Source organism: Bactrocera neohumeralis, chromosome 6 (assembly GCF_024586455.1).
Source record: "Bactrocera neohumeralis isolate Rockhampton chromosome 6, APGP_CSIRO_Bneo_wtdbg2-racon-allhic-juicebox.fasta_v2, whole genome shotgun sequence".
NCBI lineage: Eukaryota > Metazoa > Arthropoda > Insecta > Diptera > Tephritidae > Bactrocera > Bactrocera neohumeralis.
In genome coordinates, this window is record NC_065923.1 from 17,026,931 (window position 1) to 17,041,650 (window position 14,720).

The 14,720-nt window shown below is 34.5% G+C and overlaps 1 protein-coding gene across 16 annotated transcripts in view; it reads left to right on the forward strand.

The window, feature by feature from the left end:
• Positions 1–12,159, forward strand: part of LOC126763630 (supervillin) — a 473,985-nt gene extending 461,826 nt beyond the window's left edge. For 15 of the 16 annotated variants that reach the window (XM_050481333.1, XM_050481322.1, XM_050481321.1 and 12 more), the window contains 7 exons: positions 6,117–6,258; positions 7,727–8,261; positions 8,417–8,574; positions 8,657–10,672; positions 10,743–10,859; positions 10,935–11,065; positions 11,222–12,159. In XM_050481333.1, the coding sequence (XP_050337290.1) occupies positions 6,117–6,258; positions 7,727–8,261; positions 8,417–8,574; positions 8,657–10,672; positions 10,743–10,859; positions 10,935–11,065; positions 11,222–11,461 (3,339 nt within the window). In that variant the 3' untranslated portion in view covers positions 11,462–12,159. Of the gene's footprint in view, positions 1–419; positions 971–6,116; positions 6,259–7,726; positions 8,262–8,416; positions 8,575–8,656; positions 10,673–10,742; positions 10,860–10,934; positions 11,066–11,221 lie in introns of those variants that run through there. The other variant, XM_050481336.1, reaches the window with a different exon arrangement.
• The last annotated feature ends 2,561 nt before the right edge of the window (positions 12,160–14,720 follow it).

Here is a 14,720-nt window from a genome sequence, read left to right on the forward strand (position 1 = left end):
AGTCGCCGAGCGGCAGCGAAGCTTTTTGCACTCTTAAGTGCGAAAGTATTCATATTAATTCTGTTTCGGCGTTATCGCACCACAACGACCTTACATTCATGATAGCAGCTGCAGTCGGAGCTTTTTGCCTATCTTATCAGGCATTTGCTGGGCTTAATTTTTGGTCGTTTTGTGGTAACTCCCCTCGTTTAAGTTTCACTGGAACAACTGATGCCAAGATTGCGGAAAATGTTTTTATTTTTATCACTTCGACAATAATTTCGTAAGCAAACAGAGAGAACTTTTGCCGTTTATCTAACAGTTATGCGCTCAAACAGTTATAGGTACTTGCTGCTTTTGAAGTACTTGTCCAAAAGCATACGAAATAACCGGCTGGAAAGTTGCGAAAAACACGGCGCTCCGGCAGTTTCGCAGCTCTGCTCCATACAAACGCTTCTAAAATGTGTCGCGTGCCGTAAAGTGCTGACAAACCGTTAACAAACTGGACTCGGCTGAACGCAGCAAAAAAAAAGCCGTGACTTTACCGTTCAAACATTTGTTTTCCTATCGTTGCTGGTTTTTATTTTGTCGCCTTTGTAATTCGTTTCGAATTCGATTTCGGATAAGTGCTGGTTTCCCCCTTCTGTTTAACGGCAATAAAAGCAATATTTAATTTTTTAAAAAGTGCAGAAAAACAGACAAGACCCATTGCATTTAATGCAGCAGCACCACAAGTGTTTCTCGGCAACGAACGATCGGCGGCGGCGTTCACAGGTGTGGCGCCTTGTTTTCTGGAAATTTGCGTCAACGCGCCTTTAGTATTCGAGCGTTCTTAAGGAAATGAAACAGTTGTTTTTGATTCAGAATAAAGTTTATTTATCTTAGCGATCGGCAAGCTTTTTAATTAAATATTTTGGGAAAATAAGTCCACTTCCATTTCCTGTTTTCCTGTTTGCCAACAATTGAAAGTAATATGGAGAAGGTTAAATTGGTAATTATTATTGTTTAATAAAGCTTTTTTTTAATTTTTGGTAAAGCTTAAAGTGCATAACTCAATTAATTTTTGGAGATATGTATATACAGTTGAACCTCCCTAACTCGAATCACCATAATCCAGAAAATCAATTCGAGTTAGAGGCACCTAGAGTTATGAAAGGAAATTTGTATGAAAATTGACTTCTATGGTCCATTCAAGAGTTCGAGTTATGGAGAAGGATTTGAGTTATAGAAATTCGAGTTATGAAAGTACAACTGTATTTTGAAATTGTTGAAAATAAATTTTCTGTTATTTTTTTTTTTTTTCAAAATCGAAGTGCTAAACAATTTTATAGTTTCAGTTTTTGAGTTTATAGATTTTTTTCTAGCGAAACTGATTTAATTTTCTAACTTTGCCAGAGAAGTACCCAATTTCAATAAGTAATGTCTACCTTAGGCTCTAACCTGGAGTCTGGCATATTTGCTTCAAAATAGGCTTCAGTCTTGTTGTTGTAAAAGGCAGAATTCTGTCGAGTTGCCAGTCCTAGACCCGACTGTCAAGGGAACTCTTCATTGTCGCTAAATTTCTGTTTCTGTCCAGCGAACATTTTTTGCGGTTAAGCGACTGAAAACAGACTTGGGCTAATATTGAGGAAAATATGGTGGATGAAGAAGCAATACGAAAACTATAGTTTTTATTGATTTTTGACATGAGGTACTGTCTGTATTTAGTTTACAGTGGTTTGACATACAAAAATGTTTATAAACGACTGTTATAGTGAGTTCTTTTGGCATATTTTGAGTGTATTCTATAGCTCAATCGACTTCATATTAAGATCGTCCAATAACACCTGTGAATATTTTTGTATAGCTTAGACTGTAAAGGCCTCTTTTTGGCTTCCACTGCTTTCATCGGTTCTGTTGTTGTTGTTGTGTGGCCAGAAAACATTCTTGAAATAATTTCGAGGATTTCTGCCGAGTTGACAGTCCTTGGCTGGATAAAAATCCAGGTCCGTTCCGGTTACTTAGACTGTCGTGGGAATAATGTTCACACAGCCTGGTCGCTTGGCACAGAGTCCGAAGAACGAAGAAGAAGACCAGCAACATAAAAAATAGTATTCTGTACACAAAACTTAATTTTTTTCATCCATTTTCCTCATAATACTAAAACATATGTCACTGAATATTCTATATCTAAAAACACATTATCCAACAGCTGTGAAATTCTGTCTTTAGTTTGTAGGTTAGATCAATCACAACTTTGATTTTAATGTTCTAAAATGTATTGTCTCAAAAAGCCTAACAGGATCTCATCTAGTTCGAATAAAATGGTTGAGTTTTGAAAGCAGTCCTGAAATATGTAATCCGATTTCTCTCATATCCTCAAAGCGGTCTCTTTGAGTTAAGAAATTATAAAGGCTTTACGAATAACTTTTGTTATACCTTAAATTCTTGTTTTCTCTTCATATGAACCCTAGATTGCTACAACTAAAAACAAATATTTTTCCCAATTCGATTTATGCGTCAGTTTGAATAGACTTCATCTTCTTTATTGGCGTAGACACCGCTTACGTAATTATAGCCGAGTTTACAACAGCGCGGCAAACGTTCTTCCTTTTTGCAAGGCTGTTGTTTCCTTTTCATTGGCGATGTTTTTATGTGGCCGATCCCAAACCCAGCGCACAAACATGGGGAGAGTTGATTCGCTTTAGCTCGCTTTCAAACGGATGCTTTTTGGCTATCCAGAGGATACTACGTCTAAGATCGGAAGTCGTGAGCTGCTTGAGCCATATGTAAAATAATCATTTCTGACCTTTTCCAAGTGAATGGCGGTCAGAGAACTTTTCTCACTTGCTTAAACTTCTACGCATGACTTCATCCTCCAAATCAAATAGACTAGTCCGGATCAAATTTTATAAATTGTAATTAAGATGAATTTTTGATTCAGTTCAAATATAAGTTTCATATTTTGTAAATATGTCAGCTTTAAGACAATCGAGAGAGTTCTAAGCAAGGCATTTGATTTATCTATAGTGGTACCATATCGGGGGTTCCGACAAAAGAGCAGCTTCTTGGGAAGAAAATAATGTATGTAAAACTTCGGATCCATATCTCAAAAATTCGAGGACCGGTTCGTGTATATACAGTTGGACATGTTCAAATCGGTTCAGCTCGTCACATAGATCATTTATATATATACTTTATAGGGTCACCGTTCTGGGCGTTACAAACTTCTTTGTAAACTTAAAATACTCTTTAGAAATCATATTACTATATGTATGTACATATGTAGTATTCTTTTTAACTGTTTTATACCACTTATTTATTTTTGAGTAAAATACTTTGGTCATGCATTCGTCATTTAAATATAGATTCAAAGTGATTATATAGCCTATACTAAAAATAATAGCTTTTCACAAAAAAAAAAATAAAAATTTTCAAGGTTACTACATTTCCATAAACGCTCTATTGCCGCAAGCAATTAAGCGTAGCAAATATTGAAAAAATTTCCAAAAACGCTCGCTTCAAGTGTATTTGCATATAATGCGTGCTGCCAACTGCAATTTGTTATGTAAATGTCGGCGAAATTATTGCAATAAAGCCGATGTCGCAAATGTGATTTGTTAGCGTATTTGTTGTGATTGCCACATGCGCTAACAGTGAGCGCAACTCGTCCGTGGAGAGCGCGCGCTCCGTGCTGCTTGAGCTTGTCACGGTGCTGACAAACGCGATCGCCAAAGTGGACCATATAAGGACTAAGCACGCATGCAAAACCAGTACAAAGTGATTTATGTACCGCTGGATGCTAACTGGGCCTATAAAAATATTGAAAAATAAAATAGAAATTGAAATAAAGTTGCAAATAAACGCAAATGGGGAAAACCATTAAGGGGCGCTCTCGACGATTCACGATAAAAGTGCGCATTAGCGACGAAAATGGGCATGATTGATTTATATTTCGTGTGCACGAGGGCAGTTGGATGGGTCGAGTGATTAATATTCGTCGTTTTAGCAAGCGTGTGATTCAGTGTTGAGAGGGTTTGACATTTGAGTTGCATAAAGAGTTAAATGCTTTTGTTTAGGATATATAAAAAAATATTTCTGATGAAATATATCGAATATGGGCTTTAGCAGCACCCTTAACCTATCAAACAAGCCTCGTATGTATTTACATGTATTTTATATACATATGTATCTGTATGCGCAGCGAAGAAGAAGTATGAGCAGCGGTATATGCATTTGTAATACCTTAATAATTTTTAGTGATTATTTTTAATTACGCCTTCGCATTATACATTTTTGCAAAGCTTGTTTTTGTCGTTGTTGTTCACTTTTCTAATGCTGAAACGTGGAATTTCCAATTTGCACAAACAGACAAGCAAATAAACAACAAAAATTTGGTCAGTGGCGGCAATTTTGGGTCAATCGAAGCGCCCACACGAAAAATCCAACCGATCAGGTGTACATGCATACAATAAATTAAATATACAGTTAGATATAAGCAAAATGTTGAAAGTGCGCATGATTTCGCAAAATTTGGCTTTTAGTGCTGATTTTTAATTTTTTAATTAATTTTTTTATATTTTTTTAAAATTTTTTTAAATTTTTTTGAATTTTTTATTTTTTTATATTTTTTTTGAGTTTTCGAATTTTTTTATTAGCTCATTTTTTAATTTTTATTAATTATTAATTATTTTTTAAATTAATTAATTTTTCTTAATTATTTAATAGTTAATTATTTTTAAATTTTTTTAAATTTTTTTCTTGTGAACGTCTTCATAAGTAATTATTGAAAATATTGTTTATTTTTTTAAATAATGTAATTTTTTTAAATATTTAATTTTTTTTTAAATATTTAATTTTTAATTATTTTTACTTTTTTTTAATTTTTTAAATTTTTTTCCTGTAAACGTCTCCATAATTAATTATTGAAAATGCTCATAAATTAACAAAATTTGAATTTTAGTTTTGCTTTTATTTTTTATTACTTTTTAAACTTTTTTTAATTCTTTAAATTATTTATTTTTTTCAAATTTTTTATTTTTTTAAACTATTTAATTTTTTTAATTTTAAAAATTTTAATTTCTTTTTAATTTTTATTTACTTTCCCCCCCTAAACAGCTCCACGATTAAAATATATGTATGTATGTATGTATATGTAGAACTTGTGTTTACTTTTCTCTCCTTTAAGTTTGTTTTACTTATTTATCAATAATATGGTAGATTATGTATACATACATATTTATTATATTGTTTATACATCAGCCCCTAATTATTTTTATCACAACTTGCCATTTGATAAGAAATCCATACTTTTTCCCATTGATTACGCTCTCAAGAATAATAAATTAGTTACTCTGGAAATAAATCGTGAGTCATACATCCTCTGCTTTTGTTTTCGATTTATGATAGGCAATTACAATTGTTATATTTTGCGTGCACTTATATTTATGACAGGGTTCATACTAAAATAATAATATACTTCAAAGATTACATAGAAGTATGGCAGACACACAGCACGGGCCTCCTACATACATACATACATAATTTACCAGAAATTCCAAATATTACTCGAAAGAGATAAGGGATTCTTTATTAATTCAGTTTCGGCGCTATCTATAGTATTCTCTGATCACAACGCCACTATTTGATCTCGATAGACACCCCAGTCTATTATGAAGCACCTTGCATCTTACTTTAAAAGTAAAACTTAATGTGAAATTAAAAAACTTGATTATTTTTCCTGTTTCGAAAGACAAAAATAACATACCGAACTTTGAATCGATAAAATAGTTTTGGGCGTTCAAAAAAAAAACCAACAGCTTATCTTTAAATGCAGTTTTTTTTTTCAAAAGCATTTTTCGAATTTGCTAGAGTAATTACGCGATAAGAAGTGATCCATCACGATCAAAATTTTCTCTGCTTCAAGGTTTTTTTTTTATTTCCAAGAATTTACTATTTTAGGCTGTCATTCCGAAGTGTACTCCATTATACAATTAGTCTCTCCTACTTACTTATAAGTCGCCAGATTTACTATCTTGCATCTTACTTTGAACTTTTAACCTAATTTTAAGACTTAACCGTATTACTGCTTTTCATATTGATTTTAATTTATTTCTTACCCTCTTAATGACCCAAAATTTTCATTATTTTCATTCTAGGAATCACTTTCTTTGGCACATTCATTATCGGACAAACCACTGCCGCAATCACCTCTCATACCAAATTGCTTGGAAGGTGGCAAAGTTTCAGATCGTTTGGGCAAATTGAAAACATCTTCGGAAAAGTGGAAGGATCGTATTGGTAAGTAAAGGACTTTAAAGATCATTTAAGGGGGGAGCCTGCTTTAGAGGCTTAAAAAAATCGATTTTTTTGAGATTTTTTTTGGGAGGGAAAGAAATAATTGATTAAAGCGAAATTTCTAGGGTTTATAGTTATATACATACCGAATAAATATCCTCCGAAAATTTTTTGGATACGAAATCTTTGATATTCTGCCTTTGGGTAGCAATGGCCCGATGCATCTCGCTTGTGCATTTGCTGGACGGCGGGCAGGATGCTGGTCGCAATTTCTATCGGAAACAAAAAATTCAAAGAGATTCATATTTTTTAATAACACATCTTCTAGTTAAACTAAAATAATTCCAGAAGTTTAAAATTCTTAAACTTTTTAAAAATTGTAAAAAAAGTGGTTTTTGACCAAAAAAAATGTTAGTTTATGTTATTTAAAAATATGTTCAAACTTGACTTTTTTTTTAGAATAAATAGAAAATAATTTAATGTCAAAGATAATGAACTTTGCCCCAATTCCATACGACTTTTAGTTTTTTTCTATCCTGCCAATTAAAAAAAAATCGTAAAAATGAAAAACCGAGAAATCGCGCGTCAAAGTTTTCGCTTTCTGCCCAATCGCTAATACATATACTGCTATACGCTCGGTCACTATTTCCCTTCTAGCTTCGACAATATTTCGAATTCCCATCTATAACTTTGGGGGCACATTCCTATATAATTTTTAAAGAGATTTAAGCAAAAAAAAAAATCGATTTTTAGAAGCTTCTAAAGCAGGCTTCCCCCTTAAGTCGTGTTTTAGCCTAAGAAATCAACATGGATGGTTGAAAAACACTGTTTGTTAAAATAGTCCATTATTCGATGTTTTGTCCGGTCAAATTTCTAACTCCAAACGGCATACCCATGAGAACATGTTCACTTTTCATGGCTTGAGTTGTATTGCATTTGATTTGTATCATAGTTACCGCACCAAAGCTGAACCTATCTACGGTTTATGTAGCGACTATGGCTCCTAACTCAGTCTTTTTTCATAAGAGAACCATCGAATCTCTTCTAGCGATCTCATCAACGTCTTACTACATTTTGTCAGTTGGTTCGATGGAAAAACCTTCACCTCCGAAGTTAAATGGGTTGAGTTTGCAACTTCTTTTGTATAAGTTCTTTTGTGCATTTCTGGTGTGTAAAAGACGCTCATACGAAGCCTTCAGTCATTCTTGTTACTTATAGACTATCACTTAATTATTTATAATATTAAACGAGTTTTGCTTATAAGTCCAGGAACGGACCTTATAACTTACAATCTATAATTAACTAATAATCTAGTATAACTTTTGAATATCGAAGCCTTCACAGCTCTCTGCTGTTCCTCAAGATCGACTTTGAACCGTTCTCTTCCATATTTTTTACCGAAAGCGAACTTGCTTCACATAAAGCTTGTCTTTTAACACTCTTTCTTATTTCCCCCTTCCTCTTTACGCAGAACAATCCGATGCCTCAAAGTTCACAGTCGCTGGCCGTCTGCAGAAGAAAGCACAGTCACCGATTGAGCTACAATTTGAGCGCGAACAAAATGCCGAACCGAAAAAGTGTCCCATGCATGTGGTGCGCAGCGCCAATCAACCACAACTTGGACTCGCCAAGAGTCCATCGATGATGGTGACAACCAATACGAATGGTGGCGCCAACGGTGGTACCAACGGACATCATAATTACCTGCAGCGCAGCTTGAGCGTAACAGCCGAACGTCCCAATAGCGAATCGGCCAACTCTAGCTCCGACTCCGATTCGGATGGGCGCTGCAATGAAAAGGAGACAAAGAATAAGGCGAACACAATGAGTGCTGCCGCAGAGCGTGCAGCGCTGGGGACACGTGTTGCTGTGCCGAAGTTGGACGACGAAGAGACATTCGAGAAATTCTTTGCATCAAAGAAACAAACACCCATACAGACAACCGTTATTAGCGAGGATGCCGAAGTGAACGATTTCGATTTTGATAGCATCAAGACGACACAGCGGTGAGTATTAGCGGTTTTTATTGTATTATTTTTTTATTATTATAATTTTTTTGTTTTGTTTTCGTTTCGTTAAGTAAAAAATGTCAAACAAATAGAAAAGTCAAAATTCGAAATTAACTTCAGCTCATCAAAATTTACTGCTCCTTTTCTTACAGTTTGGTTACAAAACGTACCATACAAGGTCCGAAGGGCAGGCGTGCAGCACGCAACCCACTCAAGAGTTTAGCCGAACGCAGCGACATCACTTCCGAGTATACCGAAGTTAAGTCTGGTGTGGCTGAACGTGAAATGCGTCGCTTGAAGCTCGAGTCATGTAAGTAGCGCACGAAGACGCGAACGTTGTCAAAACTTTTCGATGAAAGTATGCTAAAATTACGCTTTCTTCTCGCTTTCAGATGGTCATCGCAGCAGTAACTTGGCGGCCGAGGCCATCGCCGGGCTGGCATCCGTCGAAGATTTCAAATCGGTTGCTTTGAAGTCCTCAGCGCTGCCACTTAATCAAATGTGGGTTCCCTATAAGAAGCTTATGTTGCTGCATGTCAAGGGCCGTACGCACGTGCAGACGCGTCTGGTTGAACCGACTTATAAGTCGGTGAATCGCGGCGATTGTTTTATACTCGTGCATGGTGATCAATTGTACCGTTATGTCGGCTCGTACGCCAATGTCATCGAAATTGCGCGCAGCAAGAAAATATGCGCCTATATAGTCGAGAACAAAGATCTCGGTTGCACGGCGTCTGCTGAGGTTATACTCACCGATGGCAAGTTCTTAAATGAACGTCACTGGAAGAAATTCTGGGAGCTGCTGGGCAAGCCGGAAGATTATATCATACCCGATTGTGGGCATGCCGATGAAGACGATCTCTTCGAAGCAAGTCTGATAGAGACCAACAAAATCTACGAGTTCCAAGATGATTCATTGGTGCCGATGGAAAAGTACTGGGGCTGCATACCGAAAGTTGAGATGCTCGACCCCAACAAGGTTATCATTTTCGATTTCGGCAGCGAAATGTATGTGTGGAATGGCAAGACAGCGTCGACAAATGAAAAGCGTGCCGCCATTAAGTTGGCGCAAGAGCATTACGACACCGGCGATGTGGACTACTCCAGCTGCTACGTCAATCCCGTTAATTATGCAGCAATTGTAGGTAATCGCGAGTCATATAAATTTCTGCGGCGTTGCGAGAAGCGCGGCGACTGGTGTATTTTGGGTAAAATCACACAAAATATGGAAACTTCGCTTTTCAAGGAGAAATTCTCCGATTGGCCGGAAGTGGAGCGTGAAGATCTGGAAAAAGATTATCTCATGAATGGTGTGCATGCTGTCAAAGCGCTCGATGGACACGCGCTCTACAAAGGCGAACCTTATCTGGAGCCTAATTTAGTGTTAGAAAACGCCAATTTGGGGCGTGGCAACTTCTATTACGACAACGACAGCATGCGTCACTTCGATGTCATCACAATATCCACCGACAAATGGCAGATACACGAATTCAACTTCGACAACGCCAACGCTAGCAGTTACGGACACTTTTACTCTGCCGAAAGTTACATTGTGCGTTGGGTTTATCAGATTTCGGTGACAGTGCGCGAGTTGAGTGGCAAAATCTCCAAACGCGCCACCGTCGGACGCGATCGTTGTGTATATTTCTGCTGGCAGGGCAACGATTCCAGCGCCAATGAGAAAGGTGCTGCCGCGCTGCTCACCGTCGAGTTGGATAAGGAGAAGGGCGCACAAAAGCGCGTGGCACAGGGCGATGAAACACCCGCCTTTATAAGGCTCTTCAAATTGCTATTCCAGCACAAAGGCCGTAAGGATGATTGCCTAGAACGCCGCAGCACATGGCGTCTGTATCAGATCACTGGCAATGTGCCGGAAGAGACGCTACTCAGCGAGGTGGACTGTCATGCGCGTCAGTTGCGCTCACGCGCCTCCATGTTGCTTGTGCACGGCGATAAGGGCGTGCTGTATATATGGCATGGCTGTAAGAGCGCCAAACATACACGCGAAGTGGCTGAGCAGGCGGCAGATCACTTGAAAACCGAGAAACCGGAGGATTTATTCACACACAGTGTGAGCGTGGTGCAGGTGGAGACGGTGGAAGAAGGCAAGCGTGCGAGCGAGTTCGAAGCGGCATTGAGCGGCTACGATAGCAACGCCTATTATAGTCTACTCAAAGAGTCAACCAAAGATTTCGCTTATACTGCGCGTCTCTTCCATTTCTCGAGCACGCAGGGCGTGTTTAGCGCCACGGAATTGCAATATGCGCTGCGCTGCCAGGACTTGCACAGTCCATATCCATACACGCAGGCACAATTGTACAATGCACGCCAACCGACCATCTTTATGCTCGACGACGGTGATATGCTGTGGCTGTGGATGGGCTGGTGGCCGCTGGAGGATCTCAAAAGTGAGTTTGTTGCGCCGCTTTTGTTGTTGTCATATAAAAATTATAATTTATTTCTTTTAAATTTTTTTAGTAACCACTGAAGAGCGCAGCAGTCCAACGAATGAGAATCGCGCCGGCGTGAATCGTTGGATATCGGAGCGACGCGCTGCTTTGGAAACAGCCGTATCTTACTGGTGCGCCAAATTTGGTATGTGAGCCTAAAGTTGTTGTAGCCACATTGCAAATTGCTAATTATCTTTTTTATTTTTCATCCATTTATTAGGTGAAAATAATGAAAAAGACTTCCATGACATTAAAGGTTATGTCGTATGGGCTGGCCTAGAGCCATTGGCCTTCAAAGCTCTCTTCCCCGATTGGAGTGAGCGCGATGATATCAAAGAAATAAACATGCAGGTGAGTAGAGATCGAAGTATTAGCAGTATGTGTAGTTCTAGCGCTGTATTCTAGTAGGAAAAGGCAAGTGGCGAGTTTATTGATCTTCGTATATAATAAAAAGAAATATAAATATTTTTAGAGGCCATAAAATTAACAAATTTTCTCATTTTGTAGGATGGTCGTACTGATGAACCCACCCCCATCACTGATGTGCTAAAACAACTAACCCAAACCGAATATCCGCTTGCCATATTGAAGGAACGTCCACTGCCCGAAGGTGTGGATCCGACGCGCTTGGAATTGTATTTGAACGCAGCGGACTTCCAGACAGCGCTCGGCATGACCAGCGCCGAATTCGAACAGATGCCATTGTGGAAGCAGACCAATCTGAAGAAGGAGCGTGGCTTATTTTAGTTTTATTAAAATGACAAAACAAAAACAACAAAACATAAAAAATAATATTTTGCTATTTAAATTAAATAAGTGAAAATTGCTTAAAGACTAGAACTGCTAAAGTAGAAACAAGCATGAAAGCGCGAAAATGTTGCGCTTCGAAAACAAAACAAAAAACGCTAAACATTGAGAATTATATTTTGTAATACTATCAGCATATATACATATATGAGCGTTCACGCAGACGCACATCGGCACATGAACACAATCATTTTTGATATATAAACATATATATATGCATATATGCAATACCACAACCACTAAAATATTTAATAACTTTTTACATATTTTACAAGCTTACAAAATATATATACATATATACACAAAAATGCGAGCGATTGATTCTAATATATATATTATATACTTACATATATACTTAGGCCTCATCTACATACGATACATATACAAGCATATATACTCTTATATAAAATTAAACTAAAAATTTAAAAAGAATAAAATAACAAGAGCTATATTATATAAAAGTCTTAACACATGCAAACATTCACACACACATATCTAGCAGCTCTGTGCGCATGCGCGTGCAATTTTTTGATACAATTTTACAATTTGCACATAAAATATATACAAAGGCAACGTTAAATTATTAAAAAAAAAAATAAATTATTAAAAAAAAATATTAAAAAAATGATAACCAAAAATTATGCAAGAAAATTGCTTAGCAGCAACTCGAGTGTTGTCGTAAAATAAAAAAATTAATAATTTAAAGAGCAATTACATGCTTAAAGGCAGCACCAGCGCACAAGCTACACACATATTTATTTAATACTAAATTATAGAGCCTACATATGCAATTAAAAGCAATAAATTGTTTAAACTTTTCAAAAAAAAATGTAAAATTTGTTTCGCTATGCAAATTTTTAGGCAAAAAGTACACTAGTGTGCAGTAACTTACAAGTTTTGATTTTACTAAATATTGTGTTTGTTATTTTTACTTACATTACATTAAAATATAATAAAAAATATTCAAAAAAATTATAATTAAAAAAAAACAATTTACAAAATGTATATAATATTAAAACATATATTTTTAAAAATAATTTGATCATCAAAAAAATATAATAAAAAAAATAAATTATATAAAAAATGTAATATTAAATAAATATAATAATAAAACATTTATTGAAAAATGTATATAATAATAAAAAAATTATAATATTTATATTATATAATATAAGAAAGAACCATTTAAAAAGCATTTAAAAAATAAAATATAAAAAAAATGATGATAAAAAATTTTTTAAAGAAAAAATGGTGATATTAAAAAAAATTATAATTTAAAAGAAAAGTAAAATATATAAAAATATAACATTAAATAAGTATAATATGTAAAATAATTTTAATATAAAAGTTTATTTAATTAAAAATATTAAAATATCAAAGAAATAATAATATTAAAACAAAAATATTTAAACAAATATACTAAAAGAAAATGTATGATAAAAAAATTATAAATATATATGTATATACATATGTATGTATATATGTATAATAATAATAATATAAAAATTGCTTTATTAAAAAAAATATTGTATATTAACAAATTTTATATAATAATATTAATAAAATATAATTCTTAAAATAATTTTAATGAAAATAAATTATAAAATAAAAAAATTGTAATATTAAAAAAAAAAACAATATTTAAAAAAATATAAAATAAAAATTATATATTAATATATAAAAATTATGATAAAAAAAAATTAAAACTTTCAAAAAATAAAAACAAAAATTACTATATGAAAAAAATATATTACATTAAAAAATTTTAAAACAAAAACTTTTAGTATTTAAAAAAAAATATGTATAACAATAAAAAATAACTTAAAAAAATATAAATATATTCATACTTACGTATTTTATATTTTTTAAATTAAAACCCACACAATTGTACATAAATAAATAACTTACATTGCTCGTTTGTACAGTTTACTTTAAAGCAATCGTTTTAGCACACTTTTTGTTTGTGTAATTTATTATGTAATTGTATACTGATCATGCTCTTTATGTTACACATACATACATACATACAAATGTATGCACAATATAATTTTATGTATTATGTGCTATTATTATATTTTTATACACACGTGTGTATTTTATTTTTATGTTTTGTAAATGTATTTGCAAAAACGCCCCGAAATTTAGTTCAAATTATTTTAATGTATTTTATTTTTAATTTTATTTTATAAAATATAAATATAATTTTATATGCGCCTCTTTTAAGTTAAATATTATTTTGTATTGATTTCTTGTTATAATTAACTGTTACTTAGTTATTGCATACAAAAGCGCATGCGTCCTGATGCCGGGCGCGCTAATAATATTGCTTAGTACATTTCAATAAAGTTGAATTTCTAGCAAAAATAACTGAGTTTTATTTTACGAAAATTTTTTAAAAAATTTTCTAAAACTGCAATAAAAACTTTTTAATCTCAAATTATAGCGCTTGCGTTGCCCTATAATCCACATTTTACTGAAATTGTCTGCAACCTACCGTTCAGAAGTTATCGGCTTTTTTCCAAGCGGCCTCCGGCTCTTACTTAAAAATTAATTTTAAAAAATTTCGGCAACAGCAACAAACTTTTTTTATTTTGGATTTATAGCACATGAATTGCTCTAAACTACGGTTTTTATCGAAAGCGCCTACGGGCTACCGTTCAGAAGTTATGAGCGTTTTTCCATTTGGCAGCATAGCCTCACCTTCAAAATTTACTTTTTATAAATACTTCTGCAACAACAGCAAAAACTTTTTCCCACTCAAATTATTGTACAAGCAGTTTTCTAAAATCCAGTTTTTACCGCAATCCGATACGGCTCTCCATTCAAAAGTTATTAGCGTTTTTCCATTCGGCACTCAATGTAGCAAGCAAAGCCCCTGACGGCATGCTACACTTTTGCTAATCAGCAGCACACTAACTCGCGTGTGTGTGTGTGTGTCATCTTTTCAACTTTGAAAAGTGCAATTTCTGGCACTTTTCTCAGTCGGGCTACTAGGCGACCAGAAGGCAGCAGTAGGCGACTGCCAAATGGAAAAATGCTAATAACTTCTAAACGGAGCGTCGTATCGGATTACGGTAAAATTTCGATTTTACAGAAATGCTTGTACTACAACTTGAGTTGAAAAAATTGTTTGTTGTTGTTGCAGAAGTATTAATAAAAATTAAGTTTTCAAGGTAAATCGATGTTGCGAAATGAATAA